At 40.1% G+C, this 24,284-nt stretch overlaps 1 protein-coding gene across 2 annotated transcripts; it reads left to right on the top strand.

The window, feature by feature from the left end:
• The first annotated feature begins 1,224 nt into the window (after positions 1-1,224).
• On the top strand, positions 1,225-21,072 carry RHOH (ras homolog family member H). 2 transcript variants are annotated; one of them, XM_063157394.1, is made up of 4 exons: positions 1,225-1,304; positions 3,780-3,802; positions 4,865-4,968; positions 18,053-21,072. In XM_063157394.1, exon 4 carries the CDS (start codon positions 18,272-18,274, stop codon positions 18,845-18,847), a length of 576 nt encoding a protein of 191 aa, XP_063013464.1. In that variant the 5' UTR covers positions 1,225-1,304; positions 3,780-3,802; positions 4,865-4,968; positions 18,053-18,271; the 3' UTR covers positions 18,848-21,072. The 2 variants fall into 2 exon arrangements, with proteins under 2 accessions (XP_063013464.1, XP_063013463.1); XM_063157393.1 differs by lacking the exon at positions 1,225-1,304 and adding an exon at positions 3,368-3,591 and having other exon boundaries at positions 3,746-3,802.
• Positions 21,073-24,284: the final 3,212 nt, after the last annotated feature.

The following is a 24,284-nucleotide window of genomic DNA, read 5'->3' as shown; positions in this document are numbered from 1 at the left end:
TTCAAGCATGTTCCTTCATTTAGACTTCTCTGGAGGGCTTTGACTCACCTTCTGAAGCCTCTGGTTCTGCCCACACAATGTGCCAGGAGCCTGCCTTATGCTAGATTTTGGGTTCTGCTTTATTAGGCTTCAGTTTGTGCCCCCTCACTACCAAAGCTGAGGGGTATGTAACCCACAATGTTAGGTTCCTGAGGAGCCAAAGCCCAAGCTCATGAAGGTGTAGTAAATAACGTGTGAGACTTTTACCAAAATCCGCATAGGAAGTGCTTGTGAGACTGCGTTTTCATTTCCTCTTTCAGACTGAGTGCTCTCGCAATGCGTGATGCAGAAGTCACTGTGCCTGCTCTGCTTCAGAGGCTCCCTCAGCAATGCTCTCTGCCATGTCGTGAGGAAGCCTCCCTTGTGCTGAGGTATCTGTTCCTGGGAAGGGAATGACTTCACCTCCAGGCTGAAATGTGTCTGGGTGACCTACCTGATTTCCCCTATACCGCCCAGGAATTCAGGAAAACAAATGGGCACATCCCGGTTTTCCCAACACACAGCTGGCATCTTGACCACATACATTTTTCCTGCCTCCCTTTGAAAATGATACCAAAAAAGAATTAGGCTCTTTTTTTACAAAATAGGTGTATTTCTTCTTGTGTTTTGTTTATATGTCTGTTGCAGTGATCATCTGGGACAGAAGAAAGGCTTGTAGGGTTAAAGAGTGTCATGGTTTACTTCCTGAGCATTGCACTTACCACATTATCCGATGCAGACCAAAATCTGAGCTGAGTGAATCTGAGAATTAAAAGGAAATCAGGCAGGGGGGACAAGAACAGCATCCTTCCTTAATCTCAACCACCTTCCTAACACCAGCACCTTCCTTTTTTCTCCAAGCGGGACAAAAAGCAGTGGATTAAGAAGAAATGTGACTTTTCTTGTAGATTGACCGATGTTAAGACCCTGGGTAATGTTATTTTACATAATTTCTTATAAACCCTTAGTTATTTGTGGTTTGAGACTTTATTTTTGCTGTCACCCTACTTCTCAATGCAAAAATAAATTACAAGCCTTTGCTCCATCCCCATAAATATTTTCTGCAACAAGTTGTTTGTTTCTGAAAGTCACAGATAATGAGTCATAATGAGTTTTTGAAAAAGGGAAGCAATGTATTTTTTAATGTATTCACTATTCTCTCACAGCCAGATGTTCCCCTTCATTGCACAGCATGAGGAGGTGGAAAGGAGCCAAAAAACTGCGTTAAGAAAGAAAAAAACTCCCAAAAGCCAATCCAACAAACAACCAAGGATCAAGAGGAACAGGTCAGGTGTCAATTTTACATCTAACTTTGTAATTACCTACATGTGCATGGAGCTGAGGCTCTTTTGTTGGAGTTCCAGGTCTCTTAGAAGTTAAATAATGGATCAAATGCATGAAGCATGTGTGTTACTGAGAAAGATCTCAAATAAATAAAATTCAACTATTTTTGGGAAGTTATTGGGTCAAGATAATTCAGGAAATGTAGTGGAGGGAAATGGGTGGAAATCAAGACATGTTAGAACGCATCTCTTACTCTACAGTTTTGGTTTTTTGCTGAGTTCACTCAGTTCAAAAGTTGTTTATGAAGTATTTTACAGATGGATGCACTATTTCCAAAATGCAAACTACTTAGCCAGATGGCTTCACATCTGGATTAATCTCAGCATGAAATAGAGAAGAGTAGTTGCGTTTTTAAGTATCTGCTCTCTGTAGCAGACCTAAAATTGGTGATGATCACCAAAGACATTTATATCAGTATAATTTGCAAATAGTATTTATTTCTCTACTTCTGACAGTTCTGAATATTTCTGATGGAAACATTTCAGAATATTTGGGTGTCTGATTTGCTTTATCACAGTTGCAATGGAAACTTACTGCCTGATTGCTTAGGCTGTTGTTGGGAAACCCAAACCTAGTTAAAAAACAGATGAATAGATGTTTAATGTGAAAATGAGGAAACACAAGTTCTCACATAAACTGGTGAAGCGCTGAAGCCCCTTATTCAAAATCTTGTCTCAAACTAAAAGGAATATTGAAGATTTTAAGAAGATAGGATTCCCAAAGTGCCTTCTGTGAGCCTTCCTTAACTTCATCACTGTTGATAATCGACTGAATTAATTTCATTTTGTAGGGAAAAGAGACAAATTGATTCTCCAGCCTAAGCATGTTTACATAGGCTATATTCTTTTTATTTTTTGGCACAAACTGCCTTTCATCTACACATAAATTGTCTTTTTGTTTCCTTTTTGCTTTATCTTGTAAATTATTCTGTTGGTTTTTAATCTTTCTTGGAAGCAGTATGACTGTATCTTGGAATGCATGGTACTGTCATAATGTTAATGTGGACCGATTCATTAGCTGTCTTCAGAAAGTTTCCATCCTGCAATGAACATAAAATGCATGGCATTAGATCTTGATCAGGCAGTCTGTTGCTACTGTTTCATGGTTAGACATGGTTAGAGATAATTTCACTGAGCCCAAAATACTTGCTGAAAAGGACTTGCTTTCCACTTCTGTGCCTCTGGGTTTCAAGGCTGCTTGGGAAGCCAGTGCTTGTGCCCCTGCCTGAGGACCAGATGTTCCACTGCACTGGTCATCCGGGCCCTTCGCCTCCAGCTCAGGGGCAGCTCTCCTGCTGTGCCAGTGCGCTTGGGCTGCTTCAGGAGAATGGCACAGGAGTGCCCTCCCTGCAGTCTTATTGCCTGATCAGACAAAGTGGAGAACCTCTTGTGCTGATGGATTCTAAAGTGTAGACAATAGACACCTGAAATCCTGAAACTACCGTCACAGTTTTGCTTTCAGTGTTGTGGTAGTTGTGGCAGTAGCTGGAAGTGATGCGGATCTGCCCAGCTCAATTTGTCTGTGCTGGGAAAGGTGGGAGTCTCAATGTCTGTGGTGCCTTCACCTGCTCAGCCTCCTTTTGCTGGTAGAAGAGAGGACATATAGGCTGGTAAAATGATACTACTGATCAATCCTGACCAGAACTTCAGAGGCATCCTCACTGAATTACAACAGAACCATGCACACCAATGTTGAATCAGCCCAAAGTGCCTTGGGTTTTTGCACAAAGTCAGTTAGTTAAACGTGCACACTCTCCTCTGTAAAGGCAGGGCCATATTCCAGGGAGGGCCATATTCCAGTTAGCAGAAAAATCCTGAATGTCATTCTGCTACTGGTGTGTGAATAGCTCATAGCCATGCTGGGCAGTTGTTGAACTGCTCCTTTTCTCCTCACACGTACTGAGCTGCTGGGCTGGGCTGTGACATTAGCCCCTGTAGCAGGGAGGAGGCAGCTGCAGGAGCAGCAGAGTACAAAGAGAAAGCTTTCTGCAGCCTGGAGGGTTTGCCTCCCTCCCCCATCTTCAAGGTTTTTACATCTGCTCCTGTAGTCACCAAAGACAGAAAGATATAGCAACCCACAACAAACCCACAGAGGCAGAGCTGTGAAGCTCTCCCCAGAAAGCTGACTTACGCTAAACCTCTCCACTCCTTCTCGTCACTCTGCATCTGGCTCTGCTGTGACTGCTGCCTCCAGATGAACTACACCCAGTTGCCAGGACTACTTTGGCCTGTAAGCGCAGGTGTCTCTGGTTACCTTTAGAGCTTTTGGATTTTTTGTCTTCTCAATTATATAATTGTTCTAATTTGCTAAAAAAGAAGTCTATCTGAAAAAGCCAGGAACACAGAACACCACTCTTCTTTTTTTTTTCCCTTATCTCGTCTAGGATAGTTGACTTCTTTAACGTTCATTTTCAACAGCCTCTTTCACCTTCCTGCCTCTGGTGAGTTCATTGCAATATTTTTTTCCTAAGAGTCTTAATGTGAATTGATATTCTGAATCAAATTAAATATATTTTGGTTTACTTTTGTTAATTACTTTTATTAATAAGTTTGTGAAATTGGTTCACATAATCAGTTTTACTTTTCTGCTAAATACCATCTGTTAAACGCTTGGTGTTGAGATATACAATAACACACTGGCCTACATCTTGCATTTTCTGTATTTTCATTTGTTCTAGAGCTTTTTCCACCTCAGCGTAAAAAGGCCTTATATAAAGTAGAAAAAGGGGTGTGAAAAATTTCTTCCATGTTAACTGATATAAGAAAAAAGAAAAAATGGGAGTTACTCTCAAGATGGTGGATCTGATTCTGACGCTCCTTTCTGTTGTATGAACTATGAATGTAGGAGTGATAGACTATGTATTATACAAATTATGTATAAATCTGCAACATTTCAAATGATGGTCTTCTTTCCCATTTGTGAAGTACATCATGCTTCTGAGGAAACTGTTCTGTTTCATCTTAAATGTTCCCAGACAAATTTAGGTGAAGATTTTATTATGAGAATTTGAGAAACACGTTCTTAGGAGTGGAGTGAGATTCAAAGTATTTTTAATTTGACAGCTTATCTGTGGTTGGCTCTGGCTCCAGCAGCTGCCTGGCCCTGCTGGGTTTAACAAATGCCTGTGCCACCTTCTGAGATGGAGGATTTCCATCTAAATGGCCACATCTGTAACTCTGTGTTCAGGTCACTCCCGTGGCTTCTTCTCTGCTTTCTGATCCGGCTGTGGCATGTTTAGGGTGTGGAGTCCCCTTACAGAGCAGTATGTGTGTATATGCATGTGTGCACATCTGTGCACACCCATTTCCAGATTCTCCTCACAGACCCTGCATCTTCTGATGCTCTAGTGTGATGGAATGGTCTTGTCACATTGCCAATGAGATGCAGTTAATCTGAAAGGTGAATGAGGATAAAGCACATTGAGGCTGGAACCATCTCTCTGACACAAGTCCCTGCAAAAAATCTGAATGTGGATTTAAGATTTTATAACTTCTCATTTCAGCTGTGTTTCCACCTTTGGATGGGCAGGAGTTGAACTGTGGCATCTGGCAGAAGCCAGCTTTAACGTGGGATTTATCCTGAATAAAATACTTGCAGAAGGAAAAGGTAGGGTAAATGAGATAACTTAGTTATTAACAGTCATATCTGTCAGCAAATTTTGGTGTCTGTTGCTGTTGGAATAAGGTGGGATTGTGCTGCTTCATATTCCACATTTTCAACCCCACCATTTATGTCAGTGTTTGTGGTTTTCCAGTAGGAAGAACCATATGTGTATACTTACTTGACTTTAGAATGGGATTTGATATAGTTTTTCTGATATAGTCTGAAGATCTGTAATACAAATGGAGTCAGTTCTACCAGAGAAAGTGGGTACAGACTTCACATGAATACTGTTTGAGATTTGGGCAGTAACTGCAGGGTCAAAAAGCCACATGTGCACTTGCTTCCTGCTGAAGTTAGAGAATAGGTCTTAGTGAGGCATAATACCAAGTTTTACATTCCCCAGATTGGGTGCTGCAAGCCAGGAAAATCTGTAGGTTTGTAGTTATAGAGAATTGGTGTTTTTATAAGTAATCTGTACTTTACTAAATTCCAGAGTAAAGAATTAAATGTAAAAATGGATTTGATTTTCATGTATAGCAAGATTCACAGGCCATCAGCAGAGCAACATGGCTGTAAATTACTGTAATTTAATCCCATTTTAAGGTAATTTTACTGTGCCAAAGCAGTGGGAAATAATCTCCTGGCAGAAGAGCATCAGACCTCAAAATTGAGAGACTGGTGCTAAAGTCACATTGCTGGTAACAACTGCTAGTGCCAGTGATGTAAGGAAGTAATTTCTTGTACAGTAAGGGGCAAGCCATATAAATCCTGAGAGAAGTGAGGGGGTGATGTGCAGCACACCCAGAGCACAGGAAGTGAGCAGCCAGCGTGGTGGCGGTCATGGGCTGGCCTGTTTTGTAGAGCAATGGGTCTGTGCCAGCGGAAGCTCCGGAGGAGCTTTTCTCGGTGACGCTTTCTGATAACCAGCCAGGAGGACACCAGGCCAGAGAGATGAAATTCTGCTGTTCCTCCTCTTGCTTTCACTGTGCAGTTCTAGATGTATAATAGCAGGTGAGTTAGGCACTTTAATGTAAAAGATTTTCTGTGAAAATTACCTCTTAACCCCCCATTTTCTTTGTGAAATTTCGGTGCTGTGACTCTATAGTTTTCAGTAGAAACAGTAGAATATTTCTTAGGGAAATATCACTGAATGCACCATTCAAGTGATTAATTTGATTGACATTGACCATAAAATGAAAAATTGGAGATTTTTCTATAGTATTGTTTGAAAAGAGATAAAATAAGTTACTGTAAAACTTGCCTTTTTCAAAGTCTTGGTGTAACATTTGAGACATCAAACCACACAGCTCTACATCATTCCCAAATTAAGTTCTCATATTTTTGGCTAGTGGCGTGTGGTTTTATTAAATCTACAGTTTTCAAATGTTTCCATGCTATGACACAATTAAGAAAGGAAGTTGGCTGCAGCTGTCTCAAGCCCACTATTAAAGCATTATAGCCTTAAGATGCTGGGCAGGATCATGCAAACACAACAAAGCAATGTAACAACAAAATTTGTGGGCTGTAGCCTACCATTAGCTCTTCTCCACAAAACCAAGTAGAGTTTCCTATTTGCTTAGCAGGATTTAGTTGTCCTTCAACTTTTATGTCAGTGAAGAACTGGAGAACCGTTCCAATCCACCAGATGGATCAGTGTACAGTGGAAGGGGAGATTTTGGAGCCTGCAAAACCTCTGTAATGCAGAGTGTGAGTACTGGAAGTCATGGCTACAAACCTTGGTGTATCAGGTCTAAATGAGCAAAGTGGCAGGGAGCGATAGTCCCAGCAGTCCCAGTCTGTCACTGCTGAGAGGGTGGCTGGAGGATGGGGCAGCATGGTCTGAGCACTTTGTGCACACATGCACGTCCTGCAGAGCGGGTGTGCGAGTGGCTTGTGCCCAGCCTGGCTTGTGCCCGTGCCCTGTGTTTATCACAGACCCTTTATCCCTCCCCCCTGCACCGTTCCTGCTGCTGTCAGCGCTGTGTTGCTTTTGCACGAGCTATTACATTTGCTCTTTGGTTACAGAAGCCAAGGAGAAGTGTAAATTGCTAAGGGATGAGGGTGGGGCTGAACTTGGCATGCGTCTCTTTACCTGACAAAACACATGAACCTGCTGGAAACCACACGAGGATTCTGCTGTGGCTTGGGGATTTCTCTACGGGGAGCCATAGTGACCTGTCATGTAGGAAAGACCCAGCATGTGCTGGAAAGGGAGCAAACACCTCTCCTGGCAGAAGCTGGCACAGTGGGCTGTGGTTACATACTGTGCATGATGCTGCTTCTCACACACAAGCGTGAGTACCCGTAACTGACACTTGCCAGCTTGAGGTTGTTGTACCATCTGGTGATACCACTTCTCCTCATGAGTGACAGTGTGTTGCTTTTGAAGGTTAGACTGATTTATGTCAAAATATAGGTATAACTGTCTCTCCTAATATAAAAGCATGAGACTAAGACCCCTGTGTAGCTGGGAGTCTCTTTTAGTTGTTTCCTGTGCCATGGTTATTGAAAGAATATTAAATATTTCAAACGTGCAAGAAAACTGTTCTTTCCTTTCATTGATAGGCATGCCAGTGGACACACAGTCTTCAGCTTGCCTCTTTTATTTACATCAAAAGACTGTGCTTAAAAATCAGTAAAGACTTTGGACTTTGAAGTTATTGAGCTACTGATGTACCCAAATATCTATTAATTAACCTATCTATTAATTATCTATATAATTAGATAATTAGATAGATAATTAGATCATCTGTGAGCTTTTGTTTTTCTCACTATAAAAATATATTATGAAACAGCTGTCGTAAAACGTCTTCATGTAATTTCTTTGTTTTCCATCGATTTAAATGTCAGTTTTAAAATTCCCATCTCTTTCAGTGGAGGTTTAATTCTGGATGAAAAGCTGTTGGGTAAAGTATCTCAGAGTTTGAATCAAGTCCATCAGGATTCAAAAATAAAGCATGGGAAATGTTCTCATAATGTTCAAACATCTCTCTCCTAAAATATCTCTCATTTCATATGTGTGATCATTTTCATTCAAAATATGTAAAAACCAAGAAAATCAAGGAAAACTTTTATGGTTTCCACTGAAGAACTCTGCAGTAAGATTTACCGTAGGGATTTGCATGATCTTTAAACCAACTGAAAGCCAAGTGGATGACAGCTATAAATATATGAAATGGCTTCTCAAAATACTCAGAATGAGTGAATGAGTGAGAAGGATTTATGCTGAAGAATGAGTGAGAAGGATTTATGTATTATATTTGGTTGTAGAGTCCTTTCTCCTCTTAAACTATTCCATATGACCTGCTGCTGTCTGCAGTATCATATGTTTTATATAAAGGTGGCAAGAGAACAAGATTGTAATGGAATCAGAGGAAAGTAAAGGCAAACAGGCACTAAAATATATATTCTGCTCTGGCATATGGTTGGTGTAAGATATAAATCAATATAAAATCTGAGCTACCAGGTATAACTTGTGCTAATTCTAGAAAAAAAATTTAAAAAAGAAAAGAAAGCTTGTTCCTTTGAAATTGGGCTTTAATCATAACTATGCATGGAAGGTAGGCAGTTTGATGAAGGCATGCCCATTTTTAAATCTAATTTTATCTGCTTCAATTAAGGAAATCTAGAGAGGCTGCATGGTAAGAAAAAAAAAAGGTCCTGCTTGTATAATGGATATGTATTATTTCTTATTTTATCTGTGTTCTGGATATAGTGCGTGAATACTAAGTCATGGCATAGATTGTGGAAGACAACTCTTTTTTAAGAATGTATTGAAAAGATCAAAAATATAAAAATCATAAGCCAACAAATGCAGGACAATTTATGATAATTGTATGTTTTATACTTGAAAAGTATTTGAAATTATTTCAAAGCAATGTCTTCAAATTTTTAACATTTTTATGTACATGTGTGCACACACAAAATTTAAGAACGATATTAAAGATGGCAGTTTCCCCGCTATGTGAAATCTGGACTATGATTTTAAACACTCTGATGTATACAGAGACAAGAAAAAGGTTTTTTTTGCTAGCAATCCTAAGGGGAAAAAGCTAAAATTATCAGGGAATTTCTGTTTTATAAAATAAATACCAAACCAAATTATTGTTGCTTCTTTTGCTAGCTTTGCTCACGAACATCCGAAGTTTGATGTTCATCACAGCAAAAGGAATGGTGACATGCAGTAAATATGAATTCTTCCTGAATTAAAAACAAATCATTATGTTTTAGCAAGAGGTCATTATTGTGTATTGTTTTTTCAACATTATTACTACTCAAAACACCTGTACATCTAACACTTTATTCGTCTCACAAAATATACAAAAATAATCTTCCATGGAACACTGACTAAATCTGTTCTAACATTTTCCTTCTCCGTCTTTGCCTCCCACTGAAATCAAACTTGTGCAAATACATAACTTAATGAACATGGAGAACCTCCTTCTTCTCCTGCTGATTTTAGGGGGAGAAGATCTAGGCTTGAGAATCTCCTTATTTTATGATAGATATTTTATAAAATCAGAGCAAAGTTCAACTTGAAGAGACTTCTGAAAGTAAAGTTGGAGATCTTGCAAGGGATCCATTGAGGAAAATGGAGAAATGGTAGTGCAATTTTTAAGGATATTTTAACATTGAGGAGCATGTTATACCACTTGTAGCATTCATGTATTAGCTTGTAGCTATAGTGTTACTGTTGATTACTTTGTAGCATTTAAGGGAGCCAGTCAAGAAGATCAAGTAGTGTGCAAACGAGGGAGAGGAGCGCGGTCATACCACAGGTTAGAGCCAAAACACACAGAAGTCAGCCTTCTCCACTGCACTGGGCTTGGCACTGGCTTGAAAGAGGGGAAGCCCTTTTGACTGCAAATGCAAGGGTGAATATGGAGATGCCAGTTTGTTTCAAGAATTTACCATGTCACACATCTGCAGGATTTAATATAAATCCATGCATCTCCTTAACAACATATTGTAAAGGTGTGTCTAATAAATGTAATGGCTGTATACACAGCAGAAATATAACAGTTTACAATGGGTGACTATGTAAATTTATATGTAAAATTCTATCAATTAGATACCTAGATTATTGTTGTGAAAGCTGCTAAGTCTGTACGCTTTTTATATAAAAGAGTATTAGCGTTCAAAATAGTTTCAACTGTATAGCCAGACATCAGACAGAATTACTGTAGTCTGAAAAAGTAGTGAATTCCTGTTACAATTTCATCACATTTTTTGTCTTAGCGTGTTAATGAGTGGTTTCCAATTTGGACATTCAAAACATTAAATTATTTGGACTTTAGCCTTTTGTATCTATAGAGTTTATTTTAGGTTTTCAGTTTCATTAGCAGATTATTTTAGATTATTTATCCCCATCTCTGCTCATGGAGATTGTGCATGGAGGTAAATGTGCATACAAATACATATGTACCTCTATGTGGACCATGACCATTTCAATAATGCATCCATTTGATGCAAAATATGTATATAGCTTTTTAAATGATGTTAAGTTATCTTGCCCACAACACGTTTCCTACAGCAATCTGTAGCAATGTCTTTTGCAATGAATTAATATCAAAGTGTCCATATATATATGTATAGGGACATGCACATATCCATGCACATATAGATTTGATTTTTTGTACATGACTGTATTGATTCATCACTGAAATACTTAGATTTTAAATATGCATAGATTTATTTTCAATATTTTTGTGTATCTATATATGTGCATATACACTTCTATGCATCTAGTCTTTCAAATAATCCATCATTCTCTGAGAAATTATGAATGATTATTTAAAAGTAAGAAATGTTAGTTGTATATGAAAGAGAAATGGATACCTGTGTCTGCAGATGGTAAAAATAAAGAACAAGCAGAAATAGGGGTAGGGTCAGGCTCACTGGAAAGAAAACATAATAATTGTTGAAGGTTTTAAATGAAAGAGTACTTCAACAGCCATAAAAATTTGGGGAGATTTTTAAGAGTTAAATCTATTTTAAAAATCCTACAAAAATATGTTATCAAAATATGTTGACAAATCAAAAATATGCTTTTTTTATTTGTCTCAAACTTCAAGAAATTTAACTGTGTTGAAAGAGGATGTGGCATAAAAAATTTGAAGTGGTTTGAGGCCCAAACATTTCTACATGCCAATAATTCTACACACACAGTAGTCTAATTAAGGTCAATTACTTAAATATAATGTGTTTTATATTATCAAGGCTTCAGTTTGGCTACAATGCAGTTAGAGCTGCTGAAAATTTGCTTTTGACCTGTAAGTCATTTAGGTAGAAAAAGTATTCATAAAAGCTCTTATCCAAGCTTCTAAGTATCCTTTCAATTCTTTCAAATCACATATCTATGAAATGTGTGATAGCACTCGGGTTAGCACGTAGCACTTTATCCATGTTCATCTGCAAGTGTGTCTGTATCCCCATCTGGATCCAGGAGCGGTTCTGTGTCAGTGTGAATATATATATCTATCTATATCTATCTATCTATCTATCTATCTATCTATCTATCTATCTATCTATCTATCTATCTATCTATCTATCTATCTATCTATCTACCTTTCTATCTAATTTTTAAAATATATTTATATATTTATGTGTGTGTGTGTGTGTGTGTACAGAAACAGAGACTGTGAGGGACAGCAGACAGACGGATGGCTGATGAACTTCTGTGCTCGAACGTACACGTGTGTGACATTTGCTCACCAGCTGCTCCATGTACAGCTGCATCTGTAGTGAAACTCAAAAATTTCTTCTCTGCTTAAGCACAGAGGAGAAAAATTAACACAGAGGAGGGTAGGAAAGAGAGGTGACATATATCAAGTATCCTGCAGAAGGAGAAGGCTAGGCTGACCTAACTTGAGGCGTGACATGCCGCTCCATTTCTGGTGACTTTGAGGGTATTGGATCAGACTGAGAATGGATTGTGAGCTGGTCCTCTCTGAAGGGATTATTTTCCTACACTTGACTGACCCCAATTTCAGCTTGTAGAGAACATCTATACTGAAAATGGATCCCTTTTGAAAATGACCCATAATACCATGAATGCCACATAGTTTGTCATTTACCATGCCATAAACATGGAGAAAAATTACTTCAAACTAATGGCTTGAATCTTTAAGTGGGTACTTAGCATTGTCAGATCTCATTGGGTTCTATTCAGAGATTTAGGATCTCGGATGAATACATGAGTCTTACAGGCTTTTTGTTAATTTTTGGAGTGGTTCTAATAGTCTGTGTTCCTGTGTAATTTGTAAATTGCTGAATCAAGGTGTGATTAGCCACAGAAAGAGGGTTCTTAAAGATAAAAGAAATATTTCCTTTGTCTAGTTCTATAATTAGAATGAGAGTTAAATTCTTTTTCTCAGCAACTATAGTGAATTGAATAGATCTTTAGATATGTTATTATCTATTGCTTATGTATTATTATAGGTACTATTACTAAAGAAATTAAATTAAATTTTATGAAATATAAGATAGCTCATTAAGTGGTTTTATATGTATGTGCAATGTGTAAGCATGTGTTTCAATACATGTATTTTGTTACACAAAAACTTTCATCCCTTTACTAGGACTTCATGTCTCATTTAATCTTGTAAATAACACCGGTCTGTGTTTGTTGTTGTTTTATATCAAGATTTCACATTCTCCATATGAGGGAATTTGCTTTAAATCTGATAACTTGAGTTCCCTTGCTAATAATAAAGTTGACAAGATTACTGAATATTTGATCATAAATCTTTCTCTTCATTTGCAGTGGTTAAAACTGCCAGAGAAAGAAACAGAGGTATTTTCAGGTGTTGACTTGATCCAGAAGTGATTTTTTGCAAAGGTTTCTAAAAAAGTGGTTCTCTAGTTTCTCGAAATTTCATAAATTAGAAATTAAACCCAAAATTCAGTTTTGTTTTTTTTTTTTTTAACAAATAAAATACTGAAATTTGAAAACAGGAACAAATTTCACTTTTGTGAACAAGGGAGTGAAAGAAAAATTTCCAAGCTTTTAAGTCCGCATTTTTTTTTAATTCTGGAAGGAGATTGTTTTTGAGATGACAGGACATCCTGGCTTTGAAAATATGGTGTCATTGCATGTTGCTTGCTTTTCTAACTTTAGAAAGGCATTGAAGAAATTATTGTACTTAAGGATAAAATATCTGTATAAAAGCTCTCACCCAAGCTTCTACCTATCCTTTCAATTCTTTAAAATATAAAATATAAAAGCACCTTGAAAGATAATCTGGCAGTTAATCTGTCAGTATTGCAAATAACAGCTGAATTATTCTGCTAGTGAGTGACCTGCCAGCTTTCTCTTGGGCCAAAGAATAGTGATGACCCCTGTGGTAGCCACCTTAGGAAGTGAATGAGTTCAATGGAGATTTTTTGGTGGAGTAGTTTGGGGAGAAGATGCAGCACCTTGCAAAGGTACAGGCTGTGAGCCAGTGGTGCCGCCTCTGAATGCCACTATGGACTTACATGCTGACACTCTCTGAGGTAGATGGAGGCTGATTGGCAAGACAGGGCTAGAGATCAAAATTGTCTTGAAAGGAGTTAAGAAAACAGGAGGCAGCTAATGCAGATGTCAGAGAATCAGCTGTGAATGCATGACTGTGCAGCAAGGATTTGTTTACTTGCAGTCTCCAGACAGACTGCAGCTGATGGATTAGTTTTCAGAAGACCTGTGCTGTGGAAGCAATCTGGAGGATTGTATCTGAATGGAGCAAGTACACCTCATCCACAGAGCAGAAAAGCAGGCAGTGTGACCTTGACAACCTGGTGATCTAGCAGAGTGTCCAAACTGGAGTCACAACAGCCACAGTTTCTGTGTCACAAGGGGCTGCATCTTCTGGGTGCTGTCACTAACCAGGCAGCAGCGTCTCTGCCCTGTGTTGATTCCTGCCAGCTTTCCTCCTCCTCCTTCTGCTTGCAAGAGTTTTCTCAGGCCCTGTCCATGCCCTGGAGTGCCCACTGTGCCCATGGAGGTGAAGATGTAAAGCTGGACACTCTTCTGGTCAGTGAGGGTAGTCTTTGTGCCTCCTTCCTCTCCTTGAGAGCATTTAGCTAAGGGATGTGAGGAGAGTTCTTACATATCTGTGGTGCAATTGCAAGGAGCAGTGGTTACTGTCAGCACATTGGATAAGAACTGTAGGCACTGTTTTGCAGACCCCACCTCTGTGTGAGGTGGGATTTAAAAGAGTAGAGTAGGTAGGCAAAGACAGTATGTACATTCAAGTATTACACAGCTGATGGAAGTCTCTCCTGTGGTTTCAACCTCTTCTATTAGTCTAAATATTTTAATTTCCTTGCCATGTCAAGTCTCTTCAAGAACTAGCATAGACAGTGCTCAAACTGAAAAATTAATCTGCTGTTATCCTGACATAAACAGGACCTCTGCTGAGATGCAACTGAGGTAGGGAGTGGATAATGGCAATAATAGTTAGCATGTTAACTGCTTTAACTCTCCGAAGCACTTTGTGACTGATCCAAAAAGCTGGTTGTTTGCTTGCATGGTTTGTTTATGTATGAGCTAATTCCATTGAAATTCCAGCCTACCTGAGTGTGCACTATCAGGATCTAAGAGAGGTTTTGAAATTGGAGTTCCTGACTTTTTATTTTCCCCTATCATAAGATGCTGTCCATCCCCTGGAGATGTTTAGCCATGGCAAGTCATACTCACAATGATCTTATAGTAGATACCAGAGATATTCTTCTCATAAATGAAAATCCCATTTGGTCCAGCTGATAAACTTACCCCTTTTGATGTAGTAGCCCTTTTTTTCTTTGTTGCTAGAGCTCTTTCAACAAATACCAGACTAGTTTTTCATGGGATGTATATTCACTTGAATCCTCTACCTGCAAAGAGCTCGGTGCTGCTGTGCTCTGCTTTTCATCCCATCCCATTGCAACCCCACTCACCTTCTCCATATGGTATTCAGCCATGAGCAAGTGTGAGGCGTTTTACCTGCGTGAGATTGCTGAGGTGCAGCTCAGACACTGCCCAAGGGCAACTGTTGTAGGGCTTCTTGTGCTCACACCACCAGTGAAGTCCGAGATCTCTGTAACCACGCACGAGTGCCTGTATTCCAAAGACAGAGGGAACAAAACCTGAAGTTTACTGAAGATCACTACTCAGCATGACCACACAAGAATAAGACATGCATTCTTATACTTAGTGATTTTATAACAGGTCTTACCTTACTATTCAAATAATATCTTCTGTTGTTATGAGTGATGAAAGCATAAACCAAAAAAGCATAAAAGAAGATAAAGGTTTATATATTGAATTCCATATACAAAATGATCTTAATAAAGTCAGTAAATTTTTGAAAATCAAATTGTTGGATGAAAAAAAAAGCCTCCACAGCTTAGACTCCATCTCTAATTTGTGATCAGTTTTTCTGCAATCTTGTAATGGTTGTAGCACACTGTGCTGTCGGACCAACACAGAATATGAGAGAAAGGGACAAAACTTTTGCAAATATTTATAAAACTGGTTGTATACTGAGGCACAGAAGTGTCCAGTACTGTCTTTAAAGGACACTTTGCAGTACTGCTCTTTAAAGGACACTGCTTTTTGTTGATGCTTAATCAAGCATCTTCTATCCAGTGAGGTGAACTTGTGTAATTATTTTAATATAGTAATGCTGCTCTTACCCTGAGGCTGCAACAAGGATCAACTAGGTGCCTAATTACAGATAATGCTTCAATATGCACATATGTAGTCCCAATTATATATGGAAGCACATGAATTAACAAATGCAAGACCAGGGCCATTGAAGGCAATTTGTCCACAGGATCACAATATGGACCTTGTTATATACCAGGGTTTTTTATTATTTACTGGATGGAATGTAGAACAATATCATTTGCTTTGAAAACAATTCTGCACTGTCACAGTGGGATATTTCAGCATCTTGTATTGTCTGTCAACTAGCCATATTCACTAGTCCTTAATATCTCTTTCAATCTTTAATAATTTTTATATTTTCAAAATAACCAGCATAATTTGACCTGGTAATCCACAAGTTGAGTGCCAGAACAATCCTTTTATCTGTCTTTCTCTGTTTTGGCATTTATGAAATTGCAAAAGTCATGCTTTGGACATCCTTATTTCCCCCACATTCCAATGCGCAAAATAATGCATCTGAAGGCACTGAGGACTCCTCGCACCAAAGAAATGTTTGTTCTGGAAAGGATACTTGGTACATGGAAACTTTCTCCTGAGGGTATGCATCTTTGTCTGAATAGGACATTACTGTCTTGTGGTGAAAGTGAGGTGTTTTCAAACAATACTGGTGACCCAATTTTGAAATAGAATACTCTGAAAGAGAGATTATTATTCATACAAGCAATTTGAATGTTTATCCTACACATGCTTTTTGAATTTTTCATAGATGTGTTTTGTAAAGGTCTTGTTTAGTTCCCTTGAGAGCTTGTTTGGAGAACAGAGAAGGCAAGAGTGTGGAGTTAGATCTAATGAATCTTTACAAGCAAATTTTCATCTGCTGCCACTAAAACTTAAATTCTCAGTGCAGCCTGTTTCCCGGCAGCCAGGAATGCCGTGAAGCAGCCTCAGCCTCCATCCCAGTTCCTGGAAGCGAGCGGCAGTCTGAGCCGCGGTGTCGCCGGCAGGCCAGGAAGCGCCGAGTGTTGCAATGGCTCCCGTAGATACGGTAACCCGAGCGCGCACAGCCTCTATAAAGCAGCGAGCTGCGGGCACACATCTGCCGGCAGCCGGGCCGTGAGCTGGGGGAGATGCAGGTGTGCCCGCAGCACCACAGGAGGTAGGGCATGGCCTCTGCACAAAACGAAAGCAGGGCAGTAGCAGTTGTCGGTACCTGTAAAATGTTCTCTTTAAGCTCATTTAGCACTTTCCCTTTGTGTTTCCCCCTTTGTGGAGTAAGCCAAAGCTTGGAGTGTTCTAGAAATAAAGGGAGAGGGGTGGTGTGTTAGGGTACTGAAAGTGGAGAGCATTACAGTAAAATACAGTATATGCCCTTTGTGGCCATCATTTATATCTGTGCAAATAGCCTTCAGCTGGGATGTGTCTCTACATATATGAAGGAAACAGAAATATATTATTTATGTAAAAAACACATGACATTTTGAAATTATGCAGTGATACTTTCTTTTTAATTACTCTTGTTCATCAGAACTAATTTGTCTTCAGTTTTGCTGTTAGTGATTTTCGGAGCATCTTGCGTGTCACCCTGTGTGAGCAGTGAATCTTGCACACAGTTAGTGAGGAAGAAACAAATGCTTTCAAAATAGGAAAATTTGACTGAATGCTGGCAGGAGCTCAAAAGCAATTACACACTCTGAAGAGTACTCTTAGTTCAGTTTTACAAGGGAGTAAATGCCAGGACAGTTAAATTCCCTTCAAATGAAATTTTTACTGGGGCAAGCATTGGTAGTGGGGCTTTCTTTTGCTTGTGTTTCTTGATTGTTGAAAGCAATTTGTAAGAAAAAATTTACCCTGTTTTTGGTTTTTTCTTTTGCTGTGAATCTTTCTTTGCTTTTAAAAATTGTTCAGGTTCACGTGAATTGAGATTCACTCCTGAAGTCTTTGCTTCCTCATTGTCACAAATAGTTCTGTGTTACTGTTTCATATGGGATTGTTTAAATAGTAAAATTGGTTAGCAAAGAGCTTTTTTTTTTTCTCCTGACTACCTCTAGAGAGCATGACTACATTTTCAAGGGAATCTGAACTGATCATTTAGGGATTCAGGATTCTGTCTTGGTGAAAGTCAGAGACAGGGAATGTCTCACAGCGTATTAGTAGCAGTTATATAAAAGTTAAATTAACTTTATTAGTCTCTAGACAATTGGAAGGAAAAAATAGCTTGTGTCAGTGGAAAATGGTAATAGTGCTAAGACTGTTAGCCCCTGTGGAGCAGCAAGAAGTATATTTATGTGAATGGCTGTTGCACACACAGCTGGCTGGGAGGAAATAGAAAAGTTCATCATCCTCAGTGAGGGATACTTGCCATGCCTGTCCAAAGATGTGTCCAGGCATCTTCATCTTGATGAGGAATGATTTGTTCTCTGTGGGTTATAAATGTTACATTTTATTTTTACTTTCCAGAAACGTCATTTGACTCATTGAAGATTTAAAACCAACAGAGTCATGTGGGAGAAAATGAAATTTTAGTCTCAAGTGGCAGAATCGAGTCATAAGAAGTAAAGAGATTTGGATGGTTTCTCACTAAATGGAAATTATATAGAAGGCTTCTAAGACCACTGCATCTCTCCATCCTACTCCTGCTGCACAGAGACTGCACTCTTGGCCTTGGACGTTAATAAAATGCTGGATTCAGTCAAGTGTGTTCTGGTGGGAGACTCTGCCGTTGGGAAAACATCTCTCCTGGTACGTTTCACCTCTGAGACTTTTCCAGATGACTACAGACCCACTGTATATGAAAATACTGGAGTAGATGTCTTCATGGATGGCGTACAGATCAGCTTAGGTCTTTGGGACACATCAGGCAGTGATGCCTTTAAAGGCATTCGCCCCCTCTCCTACCAACAGGCAGATGTGGTATTAATGTGCTACTCGGTGGCAAACCACAATTCCTTTCTGAACCTGAGGAACAAATGGATCAGCGAGATCCGCAGCCATTTGCCCCGCATCCCCGTTTTGGTGGTGGCCACTCAGACTGACCAGCGGGACGTGGGTCCCTACAGCTCCTCCTGCATCAGCCCTATGGACGGAAAGCGGCTCGCCCAGGATGTGCGAGCCAAGGGCTACTTGGAGTGCTCTGCCCTCAGCAACAGGGGAGTGCAGCAGGTGTTTGAGTATGCTGTGAGGACAGCGGTCAACCAAGCCAAAAGGCAGAACAGGCGGAAGCTCTTCTCCATTAATGAGTGCAAGATCTTTTGAGGACTGTCAGCAGTGGTTTTGCTCACGTTTGTTCTTTCTGTTTTCTCACAAAGACGCTGCAGCAGAGGGAATGGGAGGTGAATCAAAGGAGGGCTCCTGGAAGGACCGCAGTGCAGGTGCCTATTTATGAAACAGGTGTGCTCTTTATCTGAGCCTCTTCCCTCCAAAACACGTGTGCTATCTTAAAAAATGAAAGGTGCATACCCTTATTCACAGGCCTGTGTTTGGACTTGGCAAGCCTGAACTGCTGCAGGCCTAGCCTGCAGATCTGCAGATAACAGCAGTACTGTTATCTGTTATTTTGGTTTTGTTTCTGTCAATGTTCCTCAGTTGTTGGTTTGTCTGTATCTGCATTTATTTAATGACAAAATTGTGCCTGGATCAGCCCCTACCTCTGTCCTTGTGGATTTTTTTTTTACTTAAGAATGTAGTATATAAAACCTGACCAATGTGTATTTTATTTAGAGGACTCTTGGATATATTGTTGAAAATTACAAAAGTTTGTTTTAATATTCTGGTGGTTTTCCCTTTCGCTAACCACAGAAATGAACTGTCCTATCCATGTAATAAATGGCCTGCAGGCAAGCCTTAGACTTGCTTGAGTCATTGCATAACGGTCATCAGTATGTCCAGCATAGGAATAATCAAAACTTAGTGACATTTGACAGCTGTCTCCTGCAGTTTTGTGAGATTTGTTACCTTAATATTGTTCCTCAACAATGTGGTCAAAGGTGGGAAACTAATCTGATTCTTCCTAGACTTCACTGTCTTACAACCTCAGGGCTTGCAGACAGGGTTGGCTTAGACATATGGCTGGGCTGGCAGGGATGAATCTGTGCTGTCATCACCTCTGTTGTCCCTGCTGTAATTCTGGAGGCAAAAGATTTCAGTCTCCAGAGATGGAAGATATTTTTTCATGAGCACTTAAATTCGCATATATTTTTAGTACACTTTGTACTAAAAATACAAAACAAAGCAGTAGTTTTACTGGAACCAGTCACCAACATTAGTAAAAGATTGAGTACAAAGCAAGGCTGACTTTAGAATGGCTAAATGACAATTTTTTGAGTTAGCATGCTAAGTATAATTGCCTAGGTTGTATCCAAGTAAGACTGAACCAGGCTTCACATCCTGGGGAACCTGTTGAGTCTGGGAGCCAAATCCTGATGGACGTAGTGGGGCCAAGTTACCCTCCTACACAGAAAGGCAGGCTAAGGAAATGGAAACTTCAGGTGTGTAAGAGAACTCTGCTAGAAGATGAAGTGGGCTCAAGCCACAATGCTGTACATTCCTTGTGAATTGTGGTGGTCCCCTCCTCCTCATGTTATCTGTCCCCTCGGTCCTGTACCCCCTCTCAGGTCTTGCAGATCCGTCTCATCCCAAGAGAATTTCTTACTGCAGCAAGATTTTCTTTGTCCCTTTTCCTGTCCTTCGGCTAGCTAGGAACTAACCTTTGAGGAGGTTATAGCATGGTGCCATAAAAGGTAGGATTATCTCACCTGTGATGTAGGTGAGCGAGTATTTACCCAGTGGGCACCTTGATTACCAGTGGGACACAGAACACCCAGAGTTGTGATTGTCCCACCAGCTTCTGGACTGTTGACTATTTACCACTCATCAACCTGATTGTGAGGGAGGCTTCTGACCATAAAAATATCCTGGTCTTATCTGAGGTTTTTATATCAGCCTTAAATCTTTACAAACTTCTGCATCTGAGCACACAAGACACCGACTTCTGTCACCACCCATCTTCCCTAAATTCTTCTCTTTCCTACTTCTCTTCTTCTCAAGTGTTGATTTGTTACTGAAACACTAAAACTGACATATTTGTAAAAGAATCTGAATGGCATTGTACTTGTGTAGAGATACTCAAGTTGCCAAGTATTTGCGGTCCTTGGTTAAAAATCTTTTAGCTTTTGGGAGAAATATTCTTATACATGTCAACTCTTGCAACACCTCTCCACTGGAAGTCTTAGGTTTTGTAACTCTAATTTAAAAGTAGCCATTGTTACGGTTTGAACATTAAAGATTGCATGAAAAATGTCGTGTTATGAATTTTCAAATCTGTTACAACTGGGGACATTTTTGTTATGTTCCCTACTCCACTAATGGATTGAATACCTGGTTTCAACTATTTTTAAGACATATTTTTTCCAGAATGCTCTGTTCAGTTGTCTTTTTTTTTCCTCAGTGGGTTAAAGTCTGTTTACAACAGTTCATGCAGTTTTTTTGTGCTGAAGAGCAGTAATCACCAGGTGAGAATGCTGTGTTGTGGTATCTACCACAAAGTGCCACATTCAGGCACCAAAAGGCTCCACAGAATTGTTATCAAAGACTAAACCAGACAAAGATGTAACTGAAAATCTCATCTGTATTAGCTTCACAAAACTTGTTATGGGGTGTTACAAAATTAAGAAATTGATGTCTGTTGCAATTCAGTGAAGCCAGGTGGATAGGCTTCTTTGAGATGTCTGAACTGACAATACAGGGTACACAGGAAATGTAGGGATGGCTTGATATACTCTTGATTGTGCATTCTAGAGCCAGTGCAAAGTGTGAGGCCACTGGAAGCCAGCTGATTTTTAAAATAAATTTGGAAAGAGTATAGAGTAATGGGGATTTTGGTTTCATGCTCTGTGAAAAAAAACAGTTCAAATTTTCACAGCCTGGTTATTTTCAGACTCTCAAAGCAAAAGGCACTTTTCACTGGGAGCAAACTGTGAGGCACATATATTTTAGTGCCTGTAATGCAGTTTTCCCAGAGCTATAGAACCCATGTACTCAAAAAGTGTGGCAGCCCCAAACAGCGGTTGAAATCTGGACACAGCAGAACCCAGCTGAAGATTTGGCCCAGTGGTATATTGGGGTTTGCTGCTTGCACAAGTGCGGCCCTGTTCTCTGTGGTGGGAACAACGAGGGACTGCTGAGGTCTCCTGTGAAACCCTTCCAGGGTGGTTTTGCTTGTGTTTACTTGGGTAACAGGGTCTGGGTACTGTTTAGAGGTTAAAATCTGGCTCTGGTATTTAAAATACATTAAAATGACACATGTGGATTTTCAATTCCTTTTGCTTTGAAAAACAGAAAAACAGAAAAAATGTTCAGCCCTGCCTTGGTTGGGTCAAGCTTTCAGCTGAGAGAAGGGACCTTGCCCAAATATTCTCCTTCTGTCTTCTCAAACAGATCCCTTTCCATTTGTTGTTCAGTTGACAATCTTCTTTTTGCTTGTTATTAAAACAGGTTAACAGTTTTATTTAAAAAATAATTATTTTGAATACAGAATTCCCAGGCTTTTAAACTTACTTGATATGCAGCACACAATAGAAATATTTTCTACCAGTAAACAGTTAAAATATGTTTCAAATCATCACTCTTGCCCCCTCCCCCGATTTTTCATGGAGAAAATTATTCAAGCTTGGTAGATAGAATTGATACTGTTTTGCCTGATATTTGCAATTAACAGTTTGCAAATTTTTGTGGGAACTCTATGTTTACTAAAGTGTGTGAACACAAACTAGCTGATACTTGAGTTAATAAAGAAAATGTATTTAAGGGACTCTATATATGGCACCATTATAAAAGAAATCACCAGAGGGATCGGACATGAAGGAAAAAGAAATGTCAGCACTCTTTACATCTCAGCCTTTCCTGTACTACTATAGCATTTGAGTGAATGCAGCCATTAGAATAATTTCCAATAAATAGGGCAATCCATGTCTTTTTAGCACTTTCTCTTAGTGCTTTGGTTGCACACAGCTCAGGTTAATATAAAAGGAATAAAAAGCTTCATTTCAGAACATCAGAATGCTTGTCTGCTCTTGCCTTTGTGAGCAAGTTAACTACCTTAATTTAATTACAAGTCAGTTCAGCTTCTTAAACAAGCCAGATATGACCACAACTGGATTAGCCAAACTCCCTTGCTCTGAAATGACAACAACGAATTTATGTCCTTGAGTATGAGGAAATGTATTTTACCTCTCAGAGATTTCCTTCACAATGGTAAGAGCTGACCAGCTATCAGCATGTACCTTGCATGGCAGACCTGTGTGCCCTTCACCTTGTGCTCTGAGCAGCCAGTTATTTGAAAACAAAATTCAGGGGGAAAACAACTTTTGTGTGTATCTAGGCATTTTTATTATATAGCTGCTTACCTACAGCTGTGGTGGCCTTTCCACTGGCCTGGACCTCTTGCTCACTGTGATGTGACACTGCAGCCTCGGTGTGTCAGCAGGGTCCCTGTCACTTGGGAGGCAGAAGGGCATCATGATGAAGCTGCCCTGTGTATTCAGCAGGACAGAGGAGATGCTCCTTAGGACTCCTCTTACCTGCACCCTAGGTGACTGCCCTACTCTGCAAACAGAGCTGGCCCTGCCTCAGTCAGACTTCTGTCACTTACAGGTGGCCTGCAGTAACGCATTTATTTTGTGTGCCATTTCTAAAATCAGTGTCAGTATCCAAGTCACTGCCAAGGCCTGGCTTCTGCAGCTGCTGTTGTACTGGTAGCTGGACTCCAGCTGCTGCATTTTGGAAGTGGGAGGAGGGGGGATGTCTCAAAGCACTGAGATGTCTCAAAGCACTGAGATGTCTCAAAGCACTGAGATGTCTCAAAGCACTGATGTCTCAAAGCATTAAACCCTGTGGCACATCCCTTCCTGAGAGTGGGAAGCTGGCCTCCAGCCTTGCATGAGCTGTGAGTTATTAGCAAGCAAAAGAATAGCTATTTCTGCCTTTCTGGTTATGAAGTGAATGAGTGACATGTCTGTCTCAGGTCTTTCTCAACCACCCTACGCAAGGCTGGCAGGGGCATTTCTGTCGTTGCTCCTCTCAGCCTGGTATGATTCACAGAGGGCGGAGCAGCAGGGCACGGGCTCTGTGTGGTGCTGTGGTTGTTTCTGTCTCTGGAAAAGAGGAAGGAAACGACGATTGGTGTCTTCACTTGGTGTGAGGCGCTCACTCGCCGCATCTACAGTGTTTCTGAGAAGTCTCCAGTGGGCACTGGCTCCCACTGGCACCCAGCAGCTCTGGACTGTGGGACTGTGCCTCAGAGGACACAAGCTGAGCTGGGACAACTCTCATGCCAAGACCTGGGTGTCTCCCTTCACTCCCTTGGCTGTCTTCCCAAAATGCTCTATTGCTGTTCAGTTACCACAGAACGGTGAGACTTTCAAAAGAGATGCCTTTGCTTTGAAAAGCAAGATCCCTTGCAAGTGTCAGCTGCTCAGGATGTGGCTGTGTCTGCTAGCTACAGTCAGGGCAGTGGTGGCCAAAGCTGCACAGCCACTCTCAGGGTGAAAGGGGAGAGATCCAACGCTGATACTTCTCAGCCGATGAATTAAGTAGAAGCAGCTGGAGAGAGGTGTCTTATATGCCAAACCTCTTCTAATACATAAGCACTGCTGATTTTTCTCTTTCTTAGAAAGCTCCATTTTTAAAATATATG

The sequence above is a fragment of the Melospiza melodia genome, chromosome 5 (assembly GCF_035770615.1).
Source record: "Melospiza melodia melodia isolate bMelMel2 chromosome 5, bMelMel2.pri, whole genome shotgun sequence".
Classification (NCBI taxonomy): domain Eukaryota; kingdom Metazoa; phylum Chordata; class Aves; order Passeriformes; family Passerellidae; genus Melospiza; species Melospiza melodia.
Note: the sequence above shows the minus strand (reverse complement) of the source record. Positions and strands in the feature narration are given on the sequence as shown.